Genomic DNA, 19,932 nt, shown 5'->3' on the forward strand with positions numbered 1-19,932 from the left:
AACAGAGTCATTAAAGAACTGGCTGAAACCAATCCAAATCAACAGAGTCCAGCAAGACAAACGGAAGCCGCAAGGACTGAACAATGAACACCTAAAAAGAGGAAACTCCAGCAGGTGGGACATGCAAACTGAGCTGGAGAACAAGGCATCAGGTGACTGGGAGAAGGGTAGTCCTTTTGGAGGAACTCGGTGACACAGACCGGAGACGACAAAGGGAGACACAGGGACAGAGCCAGGAATGGAGTCCATTACAGGTTGGCTGGGTCACCAGGGCACTGGCTTAACTTTTGCCTCTCTGTGCCAACCTAAGGACTTTCAGATTCTGTGGCCAGGTGACTAATAAAATGGCTACCGTGTTCTGGGCGGCTGACAGTACTTCTAAGTAAAATTAAGCCTCATTCTCAAATGTTAGGATTTAATTCTGACATTTGAGACTTCTATCGCAAGATCATGAGTGAGGACTAATTTTACACAGAAATTGCAACTCTCATGTTCAATTTGTGAGATCTGGCATATCTGTAGCCCAGACCCTATAACTGACAATATCTTTATTTTCAAAACAAAGGCAATTTCCCCCAATTTTTTTTAGATGATAATTATGCCTACTGGAGACACTACAGTTCCATTAGACTATATGGGTAATGGCCACAGTAAACCCTAATTAAAAAGACAATCCTTGTTAGGACATCAAAACAATGGAGTACAACTTTAAAGTTTAAAAACCATTAGAAAAAGGCTAATTAGCTTAACTTCAAAAAAAGGGAAGAAAAGCCTATATTGTTTTTTTCTCAAGGTAAAATGAAGAATTTAAAAAAAAAATGCCTTTGAGGAATCTCATTGGGGAATTCTCCAACATGTATTACAAAAACAGCAGCCGTGAAATGAAATGAAAAACATTTTATTTTGATACTATGAAATGATATTAAATCACAGAAGTATAAACTGTAACCAGAAACCATCAATTAAATTCTCTTAGCTTGCTACACCAAAATTGTTGATTTTGCAAAATAAGATCAATGCTAGAACTGAAGCAGAAGGAGAGGTTACTTTCCTTGTACAGTACCTGGAGTTCTTTGAGATGTGTCCCCCTATGCGTGCACCACACCAGGGTGTGCATACGCCTGTACGCTACTGATCAGAGATTTTCCCATCAGCAATGTCCACTGCACCGCACATGCGCCCTAGACACCCTCGTGCCCCAATATAAGGGTATATTGGGGGGGGGGGGATGAATTTATCATGGCAGCAAGAGAACACAGCTGCACTCCACCACATTTCCTCTCAACTGCTACTTCCCCTAAGTCTGAGAGTGTATTTATCTCAATTTTAATTTACAAAACAAGATCAGTTGTCAAGTTTCAACCATTCTTTTACTGTGAAATCTCCCTTAAGTCATATGAATTAATATTCAAATAAAATGAAACACTAATTAAAAAAACCCCAAACACTGAATTCCCTATGTACAGATTTATCTTTTTTTCTGAGTTTGTATAGCACTTAGCACAATGGGGTCCTGGGTCCATGACCAGGGCTTGTAGGCACTACGATAATACAAATCAAATAAATAACAGAGTCATAACATTCTCTAAGAGCAATGGATACTATCTTACCTGATGCACCTATTTTATCCTTATTTGTAGCTGCTTCATTTTTATCTTTCTTCAAGTCTTCAACCAGCAAATTATCATAATGCTCAATACAAAGTCTTCTGTCAATCTGATATAGCAATGCAGGGCACAGGTACGTAAACAAGTCAGGAGATATTGGAGAGTTGGTTCCAAGACCATAGTACCGCAGTAGTTGAGTGACATTTAAACACTGAAAGCAATTTATGCAACAAATTAAACATGTAGTAGTGATTTCACTAAAGAATATGCAGCTGTAGAAAATTAAAGAGTTTGTTTGCTGCTTAGAAATTCATTCTGAAGGTTTGCACAGAAAAGGGAGAAATACTGACCAATAACATGTCACCTTTGAAACACAGATGTATACTAAACAGGGAAAAAAACAACTCCCTGCTGCACGTTAGATGTTTTCACTTTAAATGTAATCCTAAAATTGATTATGCAGTCCTTATTGAATTGTTCTGTTTAGTACTTTAAATCAATAAAAAAAAATTTGAGAGTTAAAGGAGAAAGATTAACATCGAGGATTAATGGGAATGAAGAGATAATGGCCTTTGGAGAGAGGTAAAGAAGCAAAAATGAAAATGGGAAGGAGTATGAAGAGACAACTATACACTATATAGTATAGAACAGGGGTCGGCAACCTTTCAGAAGTGCTGTGCCGAGTCCTCATTTATTCACTCTAATTTAAGGTTTCGCGTGCCGGTAATACTGTTTTTTAGAAGGTCTCTCTCTATAAGTCTATATATATTATATAACTAAACTAATGTTGTATTGTAAAATAAACAAGGTTTTCAAAATGTTTAAGAAGCTTCATTTAAAATGAAATTAAAATGTTGATCTTATGCCACCTGCCCGCTCAGCCCGCTGCTGGTCTGGGGTTCTGTTCACCTAGGCCGGCAGTGGGCTGAGCGGGGCCTGCGGCTGGGACCCCGGCTGGCAAAGGTCCAGCACCCAGAACCCCAGACCGGCAGCGGGCTGTGCGGGGCCGGCAGCTGGGACCCCAGACCGGCAGTGGGCTGAGCGACTCAGCCCACTGCCGCTCAGGGGTTCCATCCGCTGGCTCCTGCCAGCCGGGATCCTGGCTGCCAGATCCGCTCAGCCCGCTGCCAGTCTGGAGTCCTGGCCTTGCCCACATACAGTGGGTACCTACCTTCTCTTCCTCTCTCTGCACTGAGCTGAGGATGAGAGTGCACTGAGCACAGGGGTTGGGGGCGAAGGGTCTGGCCAGGAGCTAGAATGAGGAAGGCTCAGGGTCGGGGCAGGAGGTTTGGGTGTGGGGCACTTACCTGGGCAGCTCGCATTTGATGCAAGGGGTGCAGGTGGGAATGTGGGGGTGGTGGTGCAAGAGCTCCCGTTTGGTGCTCAGGGTGGGGGTGGGGATGTTGGGGGTGCATGGGGTGACGATGTGGGGTGTGTGTGCAAGAGTCAGGGCAGAGGGCTGGGGGCATGTGAAGGGGGTGCAGGTGTCAGGGCAGAGGGGGGGCTGGATATGTGTGGGGATGCCAGAGTCAGGACTGGGGTTGTGGTGCGGGGGGTGAAGGAGTCAAGCAGAGGGCTGGGTGTGTATGAGGGAGGTACAGGGCTCAGGGCAGGGGCCTGCAGGGGGTGGGGGGTGCGGGGCTCAGGGCTGTGGGGGGGGTCGGGGCTCAGGGCAGAGTGACTGCACCCCTCATAACCCCCAACCCCCCCCGCTCATTGTCCCCTGACTACCCCCTCCTGGGACCCTTGCCCCTAACTGCCCCCCAGAACCCCACCCCCTATCTAAGCCTCCCTGCTCCTTGTCCCCTGACTGCCCCCCAGGACCCTATCCCCTACTGTCCCCTGACTGCCCTGACCCTTATCCACACCCCCGCCCCTAGACAGACCCCTGGGACTCCCATGCCTATCCAACCGCTCTCTGCCCCCTTACAGGACCCCCAGAATTCCCGACCCATACAACCCCCCCTGCTCCCTGCCTGCCGCAAACCCCTCTCCACACTCCTGCCTCCTGACAGGACCCCCAGAACTCCCGACTCATACAACCCCCCCCCAGCTCCTTGTCCACTGACCACCCACTCCAGGGACCCCCCCCACCCTAACTGCCCCCCCGGACCCTCCTTGCTCCCTGTCCCCTGACTGCCCTGACCCCTATCCACTCCCTGCCCCCTGACAGACCCCAGGACTCCCATGCCCCATCCAACCCCCCTGCTCCCTGACTGCCCCCTCCAGAGACCCCCTGCCCTTAACCACACCCCCGGGATCCCACCCCCTATGCAACTCACCCTGCTCCCTGTCCCGACTGCCCCCACCCCTTATCCAACCCCCACTGGCCCCGGATCCCTTACCATGAGGCTCCAAGCAGAGCGCGCAGCCCCGCCCTTCAGAGCACTGCGCACGCGACAGCCTGGCTCTGGTTAAATGGGTAGCGTGTCTGCCTCCCTGTGGAGCCAAACACTGCCCCGCGGGAGTGCGCAGCCCCGGCCCCCAGAGCGCTGCGCACACGGCGGCAGGGCTCAAGGGAAGGGGAGGAAGGCGGGGGAGGGGCCGGCGGCTTGCTCCACTCGGCCGGGCGCTCCGGCCCGGGAGTGTGGACCCCGCGGCTTGCCTCGCCGGGAGAGTGGGGGCATTTGCCCACCTCGTGCGCACGCCTATGCTTCTGCTCCCTGCCCCCGCGGGGGGAGTGGAAGGCAGAGCAGAGCGGGCCAGGCTGGGCAGGATTTTTAATGGCACGCTGGAATCCCGGCAGGCAGCAGTGTGCCATTAAAAATTGGCACGCATGCCATAGGTTGCCGACCCCTGCTATAGAAGCTAGACTTTATTTAGTGATACATCTACTTCAATTCATCCTCATAGTTTATGACCATAAAGATTGAAATTGGGGACATGTTGAGTAGAGACTGAAAAGCATCTATGTCAAAAAGGTCTTTGAAAATCATTAAAGATGTAAGAGATTTAGGAGGAGATGTAAAATGATATTTATGAAACCTGTATAAGAAAAAATCATTCTAAATATATGAAATGTAACATACTTAGCATGAAGATTTAGGATATTTGAAGCATCTCATAAATGTGGAGACAGAGGAGATATAGTAAAGACAAAACGGGGGATGGAAAATCATGCAGCTGAGCTAAAACTGTAGTAGTAAACTTTAGTGCTTTTATACTGTTACTTAGATTGTGTATAACAGTCATACCCATTTATTAGTACTAGTTTTGTCTGAATACTACTCTTCTTACGATGTCACAATAATAACTGTGTGCATACCAGTTCTGGTTTATACTCACCTCTTCACGTTGATGTTCATCCTCATTGTGATCCTTGTGACTATGCGTTGAAAAGATGTTTCTTACACTAATCTGTTTATGAGGAGCTTCACGCTTGCTGGTATGGCGATGTCCATCCTCGTTACCAGGAGTAGGATCTTGGTGTCTATGACCGGTGGCCTGGTCATTATGGCGTTTGTGAATGCGTACATGTGAATGAGATGCATCATGTACATGATCACGTTTATTAACATGATTGTGCTCATGTTGATCACCTGGATCATGGTCTTGAGCAAAATCTTGTGCATTATCTACTGAAGTCTCACTGAATTTCTTTCCCTTTCGCCTGTTCTTATGTGTCTGTAGTTTTCTCTCAGGTTGTTCTTGGGTAGTGTTTGTCTCTGTTGAAGGTTCATGGCTTGGCTCTCCATGTTCACTCTGACTGACTGAATCATTATGAGTATGATGAGTACCATTATGGTCAAGGTGATGATGATGATGCTGATGGTGGTGGCGGTGACGATTGTTGTCACGAACACGCTTAATGGCAGGTTTCACCGATGACTCTATTGTGTCTTTTTCAGGGTCACATTTATAGTTTCTCTTTGTAGATACACCATTCACAGTTTGGTTTTCTGGACCTGAGTGGCTATGAGAATGAGGATGGTTATGAGAATGAGAATGCTTTCCTTCTTGTACTTCTAAAGCATCCAAGTGGGAAACATGATCATGGCCAATATCCTCATGATTAATCTCCACTACTTTTAACTCTCCAAGACCAAGGCTTGTTAGCAGTTTTTCAAGACCAAAAAATGACAATCTTCCATTTTGACCATAATGGTTAAAAAGTTTTTCAATGTAGTATTTTTGTTCATTTTCAGCTTCCAGCACTGAAAGTTTACTTGGTGAGGATTCTGTTCCTCCATTCTGGAGGCATGGTGCCTCCGAGGTCTGACAGTCATTATGGTTGGGTACATGGCTCTCTTTAGGGCCATGGCCATCTTCATGGCAATGGTTGCATTGATGAAAGATAAATGTCAGCAAACAAATGAAGCAAAATTTTGAGTGCATGTGTACCTTCATCTCTGTTTCCTATGAAAAACACAAAAGAAAACACTTAAAATGAAAAAAAAAGCAATTTAAATATTTCCAATGCAACCATCTCTGTACCTGTATGTAAACCTTATTTTTGATAAAAAAAGCTTTAAATCAATAAAATTATGAACTAAAAACAAACAACACCCCCACACCCTCTAGTATTTTCTATGAAAGCCTCTGCTCATGTATTTATATTTGTGGAGCCTACTTTATTATAGGCTATTTGAAAACTAATATATAGCAGAAATTCAAAGTCTTTATACCGTCCATACAGTGATGAGGTTTCAAGAAAAATATCTGCATTTAAATAATGAAAAATGACAAAAACAGTAATTATATTGCACATATTTATGAATGCACCTCTATACTATAGCACCTTCCATCACAGGATATGTTTCACTGTCATTTATGAGGATACATGGGGCACCCACCAGCACAGATACAAAGTTGTATGCAACCACAGTGATCATTTTAGTTGATAGTGCCCACAGAATAATTTAGCCAGGTGGTCCTGGTAAACCTTGGTCATGAGCCTTATAGCACTGACACAGAAGTCCCAGTTCTGTTCTGCCTTGTTCTAAGAAAGGAAAAGTACTGCTGAAAGCTTCCATGCCCACAGAAGGAGTGTGGCGAATAGGAGTCCTGACAGTTGAGTTTTCCATCATCTAGTTGCAGAACATAAAGACATGCCCTGCCAGAGCACAATGCAGCAAACACTGAAGATATTATTCTGGTGGCCTCCTGCAGAGCATACATGTGCACAGAAATCCCCCAAAAAGCTCATTCCTACCCCACTCCCAGCCCCACAGATATGAAAGGTCAAGATTCAACCTCATGAGAGCTCCCAGTGGCTCCAGCTTTAGAAGCAAAAATTTTGACATAATGCCAGTCTACCTACAAACATAGGGTTTGAAGGAAATGTGTGAGGAAGATGCTTCTGCATTAGAATGGGATTCCAGATTTTGGTTCTAATAAAATTTTGTTAAGAACTTCATAATAAATTGTAGTTGGATTTTTATAAAACAACTGTTCCATCACCTGTCTAGAATGATAATATGTTCTGTCATTTAATCAAATACCCATCAATTTTTAAGTCATTTGGTCAAATGCCCAGAACCACCTCCAGCAACCCTTAGAGAGGAACAATCTGTCTTCTGACCCCATCCCTGCACTGGGACGAATCTGACCCACAGAGATCAGATCTGTCAATAAGATGGGTAATTTTCACATAGCCAACTTTCTGACTCATAGAATCATTTAAAAGCATCATTAATGCCCTATATATACGCACATCTATTTAAGGTTTTGTATTGGTGTCCACAATAATGATGTCCAAGCACTTTCTCAGGTTAACATACTGGCAAAAGGGATGCCTCTGGCAGGCTTCTTTGGCTCTTCTGCCCTCTCCGTTTACAGAAAGCTCTGCTTGGGGTATTCGTTTTGGGGAAGAATTGAGGGGCCACAGTCGTGGGAAGAAATAAGTTGTTATAAATGTCATTCTGGGTATAGTGGAAAGATTTTTTCAAAGAGGAAGGCTTGTAGCATGGCCGTTACTGTGATTTCCTTTAGAAGCTCATTTCACAGTTGCGACCCTTTAACCAAGAAAGCTTTAACCTCTGGTTCTCACATGCTTCATTCTGGACTTTGTAATCTGCTTTGAGCCAGAGAAGCACACGTGTATCTGAGTGGGCTAAATCCTCAGGTGAAGTAAATCAGCATAGCTCCATTGATTTAAATGGATTTACACCAACTAATGATCTGGCCCAATCCCGCTAATGTAGTCAAGACCTGTTAAATTTGAAGATTAGATCCAAGGTCTTGATCAGGCAGCAAAGGCAGGCATAGAGCCAATAGAGGGAATGGAGGACAAGGAAAGATGAAAAGAGGCAGTCAATCACATTCTGGTCAAGTTGGAGTCTTTGCAAAAACAACAACAAAGCCCTCAATAATTATTTGTTTTGAAAATTTAATATACAACTGAAGATAATGTCTAACAAAGAATAGCCTGTTTAAGTCTATTAATGCAGAAGGCTCTTTGTGATTAGAATTTTTTTTCTTGTTTACAATCAGAGCCCATCTATCTATTAAAGCACAAAGGGACATCAAAAACTCTCCCTTTTCTTTAAAATGTGATCAAAACTAAAATATTCCTACAAGGAAATTAATGTCTAAAGCATGATCATAATCCTTTCCCCAGCCTTGTGACCTTTTTCATGTGACTATCACATACAGTGCTACTAATACATGATGCAAGTCATGCATCTCTAAGGGTGGTGGTTAGTATTGACTGGTACCTTTTTCAGAGAGGATAAACAGTTTAAGTGACCTGTGATCATAACCTGATGCCAATACAAGCTCACCAAATCACCCATGTAAATCTGCTTCATTTCTGAAATTCCAGCACCTGGCATTAACAACCATAAAATTATTTAAAATCAGGATCAATAAATACTCAACTGAAAAATAAAACTCCTAATGAAGTATTAATATTATGTACAAGTCTCAATACATGGATGAGAGGAGCTTACAAGTCTCAAGCATAAAAACATTATTTATTCTGTTCCAAATTTTCAGTCTATTTACAGCAGCAGCTCTCAATTTTTTTTAAATTGTTGTTTTTACCATCAGGCCCTATTTTAATCAAAGAAAATATGCTCCGATCCCAGCTTCTATACGCCCCACACAAAAGTCATATGTTCATATATATAAAATGCTACAATACTAAAGTATGTATAAATTCTAACACATTTCAATGGGATGGAGGGGTTTGTCTGCGCACCCAGCTTATTCCAACATGGAAAAATTGACTGAAACTGCTCTGCAAATCTCCCCAGGAGTATAAAGGCACAAGATGGGGGGGGGGGGGAGAGGAAGAGGAGAGGGAGAACAGATTGGGAGACAAAATAGGGTTAAGAAGCTCAATGGAGAGTTCCTGTCTGAGTCCTTGGGCACCTCCAAAACAGACACAATATTAACACTGATTGCAAAATTACAACTTATGATTCAGGCTGACATGAACTAAAATAGGTTCAGAATAAAATAAAATTTGGTTTCCATCACCTATCCTGGAGTACAGGAATGTAACAAGTGATTACGTGTTAGGCATCTCCCACAGAGTAGGCTCACCCTCCCTAGTTTTGTATTGGCAATGACACCCTAGGTTGTGTCCTCTGGGTAGAGGTTCTAAATTGTTCAGTACAGGATTCCTCAAGCAATTTATTTATGATTAAGTCCCTAGGCTCCACAGTAAAAATAATTTGTTATGAATGGCTGTCTAAAAGGAAATTGGGATTTAGGGACAGGAGAAATACAGGCACAGATAATTGTAGGATAAGCAGATATCAGTAGGAAAACAGTTTTCTATTAAAAAACAAATTCAAGTTTACACAAAATAGAGATACATTTGTTAATATTCATTTTAAAATGAAATTTACAATTCTATGCCAAATTAACAAAGATCTTGCAATGTTCTTAATGGACTATACAAGACTTGAAAGAGGTTGCTACCTGCTAGCCAAGATCTCAGCACAAATAGTGATGTTAAATAAATGCACAAAGCAAACAAACTGAAATAAATGTTTTCTATATTTTTCAGTTATAGAAGTCATAGGCAGAAAGTGTTAGTGTGGTTTTTTAAAGTTGACTGTGACTCTTTAAAAACAGAGAAAGTACTGTGGAAACTGCTCATAGCAATCAAAATGGTAATCCCTTATAATTGTAAAGAGATGATGACTTAGTAGGAACTAGAAACTTGATTTCACTTCAACTGTTTACATTCAGTTTAAGTGAGTTTGCTCCATGACCTAGTCCACTGTGTGTGTTCTCACTCCTTTATTTCCATTTGTGTTTTGTCATTGCATAGGCAATACAATTCCAAGGATCTGGCTTAGTAGCAGAGACATTCCACATGGTAAGAGAGATGGGGAATCAAATTTTAATAATTACTATATATACACATTGTTTTAGATTAAAAATCTTAATGTCTAAATTTAAAAGGAAAATATTTAGAAGCTACTTCAGTAATGAATGTCAGTCTACAGCTTACTATTGCAATTTCTCGACACATTCAGATTACACATTGCTGTTCTTGTTTGGCTTTTAAGTGGATTCTTAAGGGTGACACTTCAAAAACAAATATGGATCTTATTTTCAACTTCCTAAATGTCAAACTTATAACAAAGACAGAACCATTAATTCCTATCACACCAGGGCTTAGTTATTCTGAAGACAAGTGATTTTAAAGAAAAAACTATAAACAGAAAGGAATACACTACTACTGAAAACTATTATAGGAAATTCATTTAAAATGAGTCAACTTACAGTTTTAGTTTAGTTTATGAAGTCTTTGGCTGATACAAACTTTTGGATATACCATTAAGAAAAAATATTTTCTACAGATGTAAAAACAGTTAAATATCTGATTTTACTCTATTTCCCACCTCTCTCCTGCATTTTCTGCCCTTGTTTTCAGTGAAACTGGTTGCGGATTTATGTAATACTCATTCATTTGAAGACCTACAATTCAGTAGGAGGGGCACTTCACAAGAACAGGCCACTAACTAATTGTTCCAAGTTGTATTTCCTATGTTAATACCAGATAAAACCTAGAACAAGTAGGAAGCATTTATGCATAACTAAACATGCCATGAACATTTAAAAAGATTAAAACGTGAAGTATTTGAAAGGCAAAGTGTCCCAGCACACAAGAAAACTGATTTTAAATAAACCCAGATAGCAATCTGTTAGCCCAAATTGTTACATTTTATTTTAATTAAAGAAAACTACCCCAGCTACCTAAAAATTACCCGTAATTAATCCACTGAGTATATGGCCCCCTTAGAGCTACACTCAAACAATACAATAACTGCAAGCTATGCTTTTGATTGTTTCAAGTTCTTTCTTCCACTAGCAGCTGTGCATATTGATTTGAGCATTAGAGTCTCAAAGTCTTTCATATATAAACAGCAACATGTGCACTGCACAAGTGTCATTAATGGATAATTTATGGGGTTGGTCTTACTACCAGCTTCCTCTAGAAACAAGGCTACTCCAAGGCTCATTTATTAATTCTTATATAGAGATAATTGGTAAAATTATGAACAAAAGTTTCCAAATGGCCCCAAAGATCATGTTAGGAGTACTGTAAAACAGATATCTATTACCACTGTTAAAACTGTCACAATATTGATGCTTTGTCTCCAACAGACGGGAATTATCTCTCGTGGAATTAGTCAAATTTCTAGATCCTAATAGAGCACTCATACTTTCAGATAAGGAAAAGTGAAGTTTGTAGTTTCCTACCCTTAACTTTGGGAATTTTCCCACCCACTCCAAAAAAAAACCCCCAAAACAAAAAAACCACTAGGTCATCAGAAGGAGCGACACCATTTGAGAATCTAGCACTTACCCTGCTTTTACAGCACACCAGTCACGAGACGACCTCCCCACCTCTAAAATTTATGAAGAGTAAAGCCAGCTACCAGAAAAGAACAAAATTCTGAGCAGACATAATTATCCATTTTGTATGGCAAATGTGGGTTCTGTGCATGAGCAGATGGACTTGGAGGTGTAACTGAGGAGTTAAAAAGGTGAGGTGAAATAATTGGTGAAGTGGGAAAAGAATATTTGTTTAATTAGGAAAATACTTGGGAGCCCCAGACAATAATTAACATAGTGTTTGGAAGAATACTTTTTTTGTAGCCCTTATAGTGCTGAAACATTCGAAAGTGAAAAGTGTCAATATTCTAGTGTCTTATAATGCTCCATTAAAAGCTTAGTGCTCATGTATGTTTTATTTAAGAATGTGAACCATAAATACATATGTGCTGTAAATAAATAATTTGTATCAATTAACAGAGCAATACAGATTAAAAGCAGTTCCTTGAGTTAGATGGTCACTTCAGAATGTCTACAGTATGTGAAAACTACCACATCAGTAAAAATGCTAAAGGGGTTTCCTACTCAAGATTATAGAAAAAGTTTTTTCCTCAATTCTAAACTAGACTCGTGAATGTTGCCACTACTTATAAAAAGTAATGGAGATATTTTTATTTTCTCATCAGTAGTGGGAACTGTTGTACATGTTGAATTATTTCACTGGAAAGGCAGCACTGTCTTAGGCGTGTGTTTAATTCTTACATGCCTCCATTGCTGCAGTTTAAGAATAAAAAACACTACCAAAACCTTCATATATATCTATATCTATATATCATAAGACTTACAGATTGTAAGTGCTAAATAAATTTTCTTGTATAACTGTACAGTCAGTAAGACCCTGATCCAGCTAAGCACTTAATTAAGTGATTAGCACCAATGACTTCAGGAAAATTTTTCAAAAATGACTTCAGGGTCCTACGTGCAAAAATCACTTTTGAAAATGGGACTTTAGGCCTTGATCCAGTAAGTTCCTAATGATTATGCTGTACAATATATCTATATATCTGTTTGCAAATTAAAAGGTATAAGCTATAGCCACCACTACTACCTCGTTGCTCCAACAGATATACAGTAGAACCTCAGAGCTACGAACTGTAACCTGTCAACCACACACCTCATTTGGAACTGGAAGTACACAGACAGCAGCAGAGACAAAAAAACAAACAAACAAAAAGGCAAAAACAGTACAGTACTGTGTTAAATGTAACTACTAAAAAAATAAAGGGAGTTCATAAAAAGATTTGACAAAGTATGGAAACTGTTTCTGTCCTTGTTTTATTTAAATTAAGATGGTTAAAAGCAGCATTTTTCTGCATAGTAAAATTTCAAAGCTGTATTAAGTCAATGCTCAGTTGTAAGCTTTTGACAGAATAATGTTTTGTTCAGAGTTACAAACATTTCAGAGTTATGAACAACCTCGATTCCTGAGGTATTTGTAACTCTCAGGTTCTACTACTTATTAAAAAAAATTAACACCATCACTGCCACATATTTTGAGATTAGTTTTAAAGTCATAATTTAGATACTTATATGGCTTTTATATCATAGTATTGAGTGTCTCAGTCTTTTTAATGTATTTATTCTCACAGCACCCCTGTGGGGATAGGATGTATTATTATCCCCATTTTCCAGACAGGGAACTGAAGCTGACTTGCTTAAAATCACAGGAAATTTTAGGCAGAGCAAAGAACTGAACCCAGGTCTTCTGAATCCCAGACTAACACCTTAATCATAACTACTGGGACATCTTTCTTCTCTACAGGTTATCAAAGCACTAAAAAAGCCTCCTCACACACTGCCATCCAGGCCTATGACTTACAACCTACAAGAGTCACATTATTTCACCCTGGAGCTCCTATAAGTAGAGACTGATGGTTATTACAAAAGTTGTGTAGCAAACCTTTATCAATCACAACTCATTTCAACTCAATATCTGACAACCTCTAGGGCCATATGATTACTGTAAAATATCTTCAATCTTCCTAGCTCCATTTTAGTGAAGATTATTTTAAAAAGCCTTAGGGTTACCATTTTAGGATTGTACTAGAACTGTATGAGGCAAGTGTTTATTCTGGCCTCAGTTCTTTGCCCCATGCACCCACAATGCAAGTGCAACTTCACTTAAAAGTTACTTCTTGCCATAATCAGTAACAGAAAACAGAACTTTGAAGGGACACAATTGAAAAGTCATCATCTGAAAATGTTATATCTACTATAGTTACTTGTAACACATAGGATTACTGTAGCCAAAAGATGGCAAAGAACTCTATTTTTCAGTGTGTTTACTTTGTGCACCTGAGCACTTTGGGTCTGGTGAATTTCAATGTTTCTCCCTGTATAGTTAGTATCTCCCTTTCTGAAATGAACCCTATAAATATCAACAGTGAAGCAAGAAACTTACACACATTTTTAAAAAGAATTTTCTTTTAAAAATAGTTTGGGGAAAATCCTAACAGAGCATCTATCGGTCAATTTAAAAACTTTCAAGTTGAGCATTTCTTTAACTATGCAACTACCTATGTGCACTTTCCATGGGCCCATCACCATGTTACTGTACATTCTATTGCCACACATCATGATTGGCTGGAAAAAGCATGTTAGACAATGCATTATGATTAAGGCTGTGAGTCTTTCACGGAGGTCACGGACTCTGTGACCTCCATGACTTCCGCAGCTGCAGCGGTTGGTGTGGCTGACCCCAGGGCCACCAGAGCAGTTGGGGTTGTCCTGGGGCCAGCCGCACTGGCTACTGCTCTGGTGGCCCCAGGCACCGGTCCAGGAGCAGCAGTGGCGGGGCCCCGGGCTGCCCCCCACCTGGAGGAGTGGCAGCGGGGCCATGCACCCCCCCCATGAGGAGTGGCAGCGGGGCCATGCGCCTCCCCCACCCCCCTGCATGAGCAGTGGCGACAAGGCCTTGAGCTGAGCCCTTCCGGGTGTGGTGGCAGTGGGGCCCCAGGCTGCCCCCACATATATAAGCAGCAGCGACCACTGGAGCAACCCCCCCACACCCCTCCCAGATTAAGTTAGCGGTATTTTTAGACTTTTTGGTTAATGCCCATAACGTGTCCTTGACCTTTACTAAAAATACCCGTGCCTAAATCGTAGCCTTAATTATGATTAGTTAGCTTATATGAAAAATTTGCAAAGAAATATCTGTAAGATAATTAGATGCATCTATTCTAGACTAGTCTTCTGCATGTAATTTGATCCACTGTAAGTGGCTGGCTTATACAGTAATTACAATTCTGTATATTCATTTAATGCTTCTGGTAGGACTCCATGATAAGAGTCCAAAGGCCAGATATGAATTGCCTCTCCCTTCACTATGATCACGTTTTTTTAAAGGATTTTGGTTCCCCAAAGCTATGTGCTGAACTGATTCCATGTCATCATGGTAACTGCATGGAAATATTTCCTCTTCTACTCCCTGAGCCACTTAACTCTGTCTCTTCCCTACTTAAGTCATTATTTTCCGCTTTGGGGAAAAATTCTGCTTTCCTCTCAACTTTGCATGATTCTGTCTCCTACTCCAAGACCAGATGAAATGTCTAGTCTATTTTCATACAATTTTATTAGTGACTCAATCCAGTTCTTTAGGGAAAGACACCTGTCCACTAAGTCTCCAATACTTTGACAGTACCAGACAGTGGTTCCCAGTGCAAAGCCTGGCATTAATAATTTTAGTCAATGATAACTGAATAGGTACTGGTCAACAGGCTGTTCCTGACAATTTTGGACAGAAATTAAATCCAAAAATTCAAGTATTTTTGTTTCAGCAGAACATAAAGACATGTTATAATTAACATGTACAATGCGTAATTCATTTCCTTCTTTTTAAAGATAGATAATTGGCAAGATTATTTAAAAAATGAGTCAAATGTGTTAGAGCAAAAATACCCCAAGTGAGCAGGAGCTTTCAAAGGTATATTCCATACATTTGCCATGTTTAAAACCCTGCCTTATCTTTTTGTTTTCATATGACTTACACTATGGATCACCAAGTTTCTGCTTTGAAAGACATCCCCATAAGCTCTTCATTGATGTCATACTTACCATGAAACTTGGCAAAGGCTGGAGTCTGATCATAACTTGAGTGGCATGTGTGCTATTTATTACAATATTGAATACAATATTATAATTTGAAAGCTTTTTTAAACAAAAAATATTTAAGAATACCAGAACTTTAACATTAACTGCGTTCTATTATTCTAAACTTTTTTATTATTCCATAGGTAGACTCTTCTCTACTACAGTTTCAGGATAACAGAAAACAGTAAAGATCTTGTTGAGATGTCACGCCAAGTAGCAAACAGCAAATCAGAAAGGCCTGGATATCATGGATTTTCTTTTAAAAAACAGGAAGGGATTTTCTGTTTATTTTTTGTCCCTTAATTATTTCCCCTTATTATTTAGAGCATACCACAGTTTTCTACAGTTCTCGTGTGTGTCAAATGCATTTGCAAATCATCTTTAGAAGTGTTTTAAATCAATGGTTTAAAGTAAACTGTAGCATCTGATGGTAATTTTGCTATTTGCTATTATAAAATACAAAACACTTGATTATGAGCGTTGTAAGCTATCCAAGGTAAATGCAAAACATCATTGTCTGTCTGTCCTGCCTTTCTGAAAAGTCCTACAGATTACACCTACTGTATATAAGCCTATAATTTCATTAACTAATGCCAACTGAAAAGTAAAATAGATGGCTTAAACAACAGTAGTAAATTGGTAGACTAAATCAAACTGGTCAGCATCAGCAAAAATTATACTCCATGGAAAAATCTGTCTGAAAGAAATTGAAGTAGGTATGTTCAATCTGGATTGATAACTTTTTTTTTAAACTTAAGTTAAATATAGGTTTATTTTAAAAATAAGCCTATTAAAATTAGATTGGAAGTTGACAACCCATGTTAAGGCCAAAATCATTTAAATTAAATAAAAAAAAATCAAGTAGTACATATTTGTTGCCAAGTTTTAAAGAAAATCAAACCACTAAAATGGTGAAGTCACTGGCTACACATCTGAAACCAGAGTTTGTTGAAAGTGCTAAACCAACTTTCTACAGCAGTAACCCTCTTCCACAGGTGCAGAGAATATTTTCTACATTTCAATATATTCAACTAGTTCAGTTGACTTGTTCACTCAAAGTTAAGAAGTCAATTGGAGTTGAAAAAAGGAGAAAAGCCTGTTTTCTTCTTCCAATCTATGAATAAAAACTAAGTGTGAAAGGATGAGATTTACTACTTCTAAAATCTTGAAGGACACTGATCAGAAATAATCAGTTCAATTCACTAACTTCTAGCAATATTTCCTTTATTTAATAAATCAGTTAATTTTAAATACAAAAAAGTTTTGATAAAGTTTTTTCTTATGTTTCCAGCTCATTTAATAAAAATCAATTACAATGCTTTTGTGCAACTGAATTTATGTTTCCATCCAAATCAAGCTTAACACTAATCACAAGTAAAAAATTAATTACCACATTATTCAGATTCCTAATTTTTACATTTTTTACTATTTTAGAAGAAGGTGAATAAATGTTAAGTTACATATGTTAAGTTATATAATTGTTTAAATAAATGCGTATCCTCATGGCTGGCGAAAAGTTAGCACCAAATTTAATGTAATGGTTATATTTCGTTGCAAATCAACATATTTTAATGATTACCAGCCAATAAGAATTAACTTTCCTTTAGGAAAATAAATAAAAAGTACAAATGTAAAACATGATTAAAACTGATTATGTAAATCAAGATTTCCTGATTGCTGATTTAAATCATGATAAAAACTGGTAATGTAAATTGCTTTGATTTAAATCAATCCGCCCTGTGTCAATCTTTATGATGCTATCAAATGTTTCACATAAAGAATCTTTTTAATGTTAAGTCCACACTCATCTAACGTTTAGCCTAATTATTACATATAAGTGATATTACAGTCTGACCCTGAGAAGTGCTGATCTCTCTCAACTTCCACTGGAGTCGAGGATGCTTAACACCTCGTAGGAGGTGCTCAGCTCCTGAGAGTATCACACCCATATTTTCTGATTTCTATACATATTAAAGTGCATAACAGGTTATTTTATTCTAGTCACCCTAGTATAGAGCCACTTCATTAACTTTTTGTGCTATCTCTTCACTCAAATAATTTGTCCCTCTCCTCATTCTGCGTCACTGCCAGATTAAAGTTACAACCTGTTCCTCTGCATAGGTCATCTATTTGGAGTAGAAACAGCAAATGTCTAGCTACTGACACCTTAGTCCTCAATTGGACTTTGACTCCAAGGTTTGGAAAAATCCCATAACCTGATGCCCTAGATAATTGTGTTACGGTTGGACTACTATTTTTAGTAATTTCACATGCCTAGCAGATTATGATATCTTCAGCCAACATAATAGCGCGTCAAGTACAAAGTGTAAAAAATAATGAGACAAATGACACCTCAGATTCTCTTACTGTCTCACATTTTCTCATTAATGATTGAAACTTAAAGAAATTCTCAGTTAAGCTGTTTGTATTTTCTGCATCATTCAGATTGCACCTTTACAGGTAAAGTAAATTCAGTATTAAAAAATAGTTACCTTTCGGGGTAGATGGTAGCAGGAGAAAATTTCTTGGATAGTACTTTGGTCATTACCAAGCAGTCAAAGGGAAGTATTTGTTGAAGGCATCAGAAATTCAAATGTCCTTCTCCACCTCCCCCTTACCCACCCATCCAAAAGGGTTGGAAAGTGTGCTCAGTGAAAAGCATAATACATCAGGGGTCATCACGGTGTTCTTCCATCACTACTGGAAGCTACTGTAAAGCATAAGATTACATAAATGATGCTGACCAAAATTAAGTAACAATCCCAGAATTGTTCTGTCCCTTGTGTATTTGTCTAATATTTATCTGACACACAGCTAGGTATATGGCTGCTTCATTGAATTGAAATAAGTCCATCTCCCTTTGAGAATCCCCTTGTTATAATATATAATTAACACCTTGCCTTAGAAGGTAATTTCAAACCTATATTGTGAATTTATAGTAAGTAATCAAGTTATAGTAAAAGAATAATCTAAATTTCAGTAGATGCTGCCAGAACACTCTCTGAGGAAATGACACTTTGTATATTTCAATTTTACTACTAGATTTAAAATGTAATAGTAGTATGTTGGTTTTTAACTCCAAAAATGCAATTGTGCTTCTTTCCGTTCAATTTTAATATGTATTAACTGGAAGCAGTTACTTAAAAAAAATACATTCTACACACCATACAAAAAATTAGTGCCTCTTAATAAATTATTAAGTTTTATTACTTTTTGAGCCAACATTCCTGTCCAAAGATTAAAAGTACCATAATTCTTTGCTCTCTTAAGAAAAATGTTAAATCAACATATGTAGCCCTTTTACACTGGAAATCCTGAAAAGGAGCACCAGAAGTCAAAGAATGTTTTTTGAAGACAGATAAAGTATTTTTACAATATTTAACTAGAACCACTTACTTTTGGTGTAATACAATCATTTTATACCACTAATTTAATTATACAAGTACAAAATAAGAACATTTTAAAGTATATAATTAACAATAATTAGCTGAAGCTACTGTCATTTTTAAAAGTCTTAAAACATCTCTTTACCTTAACTCATCCCACTAAGAGCATTCATGCAGTTTCTTAATTCCAAGCATTATAAACCCTTTTACACATTCCTCTCTGCATTATTCAAACATATCATGCGCTCAGTGAAGTCACTTGACATAAGGATTGTGCCATGAATCCACTAAACAAAAAATGAACCTCTGTTGGTATTTTAGATTTGTACACTTCAAGAGTCAGAAATGCATATACCGTCCTCATGATTAAGAGTCTATGAATTCTAATAACACAATATATTTTGTCTTATTTTATGTACACTCCTCTCATGCTATAGTAATGAGTCTCAATACAAGAACCAATTAAGAGAGTTTCCCTGTGATGAAAATGTGATCAAAATAACCAAATGTACAATATATTCACAAACATTTAGACCAGGGGTAGGCAACCTATGGCACGTGTACCAAAGGCGTTACGCGAGCTGATTTTCAGTGGCACTCACACTGCCTGGGTCCTGGCCACCGGTCCGGGGGGGCTCTGCATTTTAATTTAAATTTAAATGAAGCTTCTTAAACATTTCAAAAACCTTATTTACTTTAAATACAACAATAGTTTAATTATATATTACAGACTTATAGAAAGAGACCTTCTAAAAACGTTAAAATGTATTACAGGCACGTGAAACCTTAAATTAGAGTGAATAAATGAAAACTCGGCACACCACTTCTGAAAGGTTGCCGACCCCTGATTTAGACATTAGCTAAGGGAGGATCATAATTAACAACTAATTTCTCTCATTGTCTATGTATTCAGATTCCATCCACTTCAATGAAGATATGTACAAGTAAATGACAGTAAAGGATAAATGAATAATCCAAGGACTGCTGAAAAAAATACAGAGTGTCCTCTAAATAACTACTTCAAATGCAGCCCAGGTTAGTAGTGACCGAAA

General features: G+C 39.0%; 1 protein-coding gene across 6 annotated transcripts in view; it reads right to left on the reverse strand.

Moving 5' to 3' along the window:
* The window catches only part of SLC39A10 (solute carrier family 39 member 10), a 102,594-nt gene that overhangs the window by 23,351 nt on the left and 59,311 nt on the right, over nucleotides 1-19,932 (reverse strand). For 5 of the 6 annotated variants that reach the window (XM_039493858.1, XM_039493855.1, XM_039493857.1 and 2 more), the window contains exons 2-3: nucleotides 4,893-5,963; nucleotides 1,611-1,818 (exon numbers count right to left, since the gene is read on the reverse strand). In XM_039493858.1, the coding sequence (XP_039349792.1) occupies nucleotides 1,611-1,818; nucleotides 4,893-5,954 (1,270 nt within the window). In that variant the 5' untranslated portion in view covers nucleotides 5,955-5,963. Of the gene's footprint in view, nucleotides 1-1,610; nucleotides 1,819-4,892; nucleotides 5,964-17,986; nucleotides 18,111-19,932 lie in introns of those variants that run through there. The other variant, XM_039493859.1, reaches the window with a different exon arrangement.

The sequence above is a fragment of the Mauremys reevesii genome, linkage group 11, assembly GCF_016161935.1.
Source record: "Mauremys reevesii isolate NIE-2019 linkage group 11, ASM1616193v1, whole genome shotgun sequence".
Taxonomy (NCBI): Eukaryota; Metazoa; Chordata; order Testudines; family Geoemydidae; genus Mauremys; species Mauremys reevesii.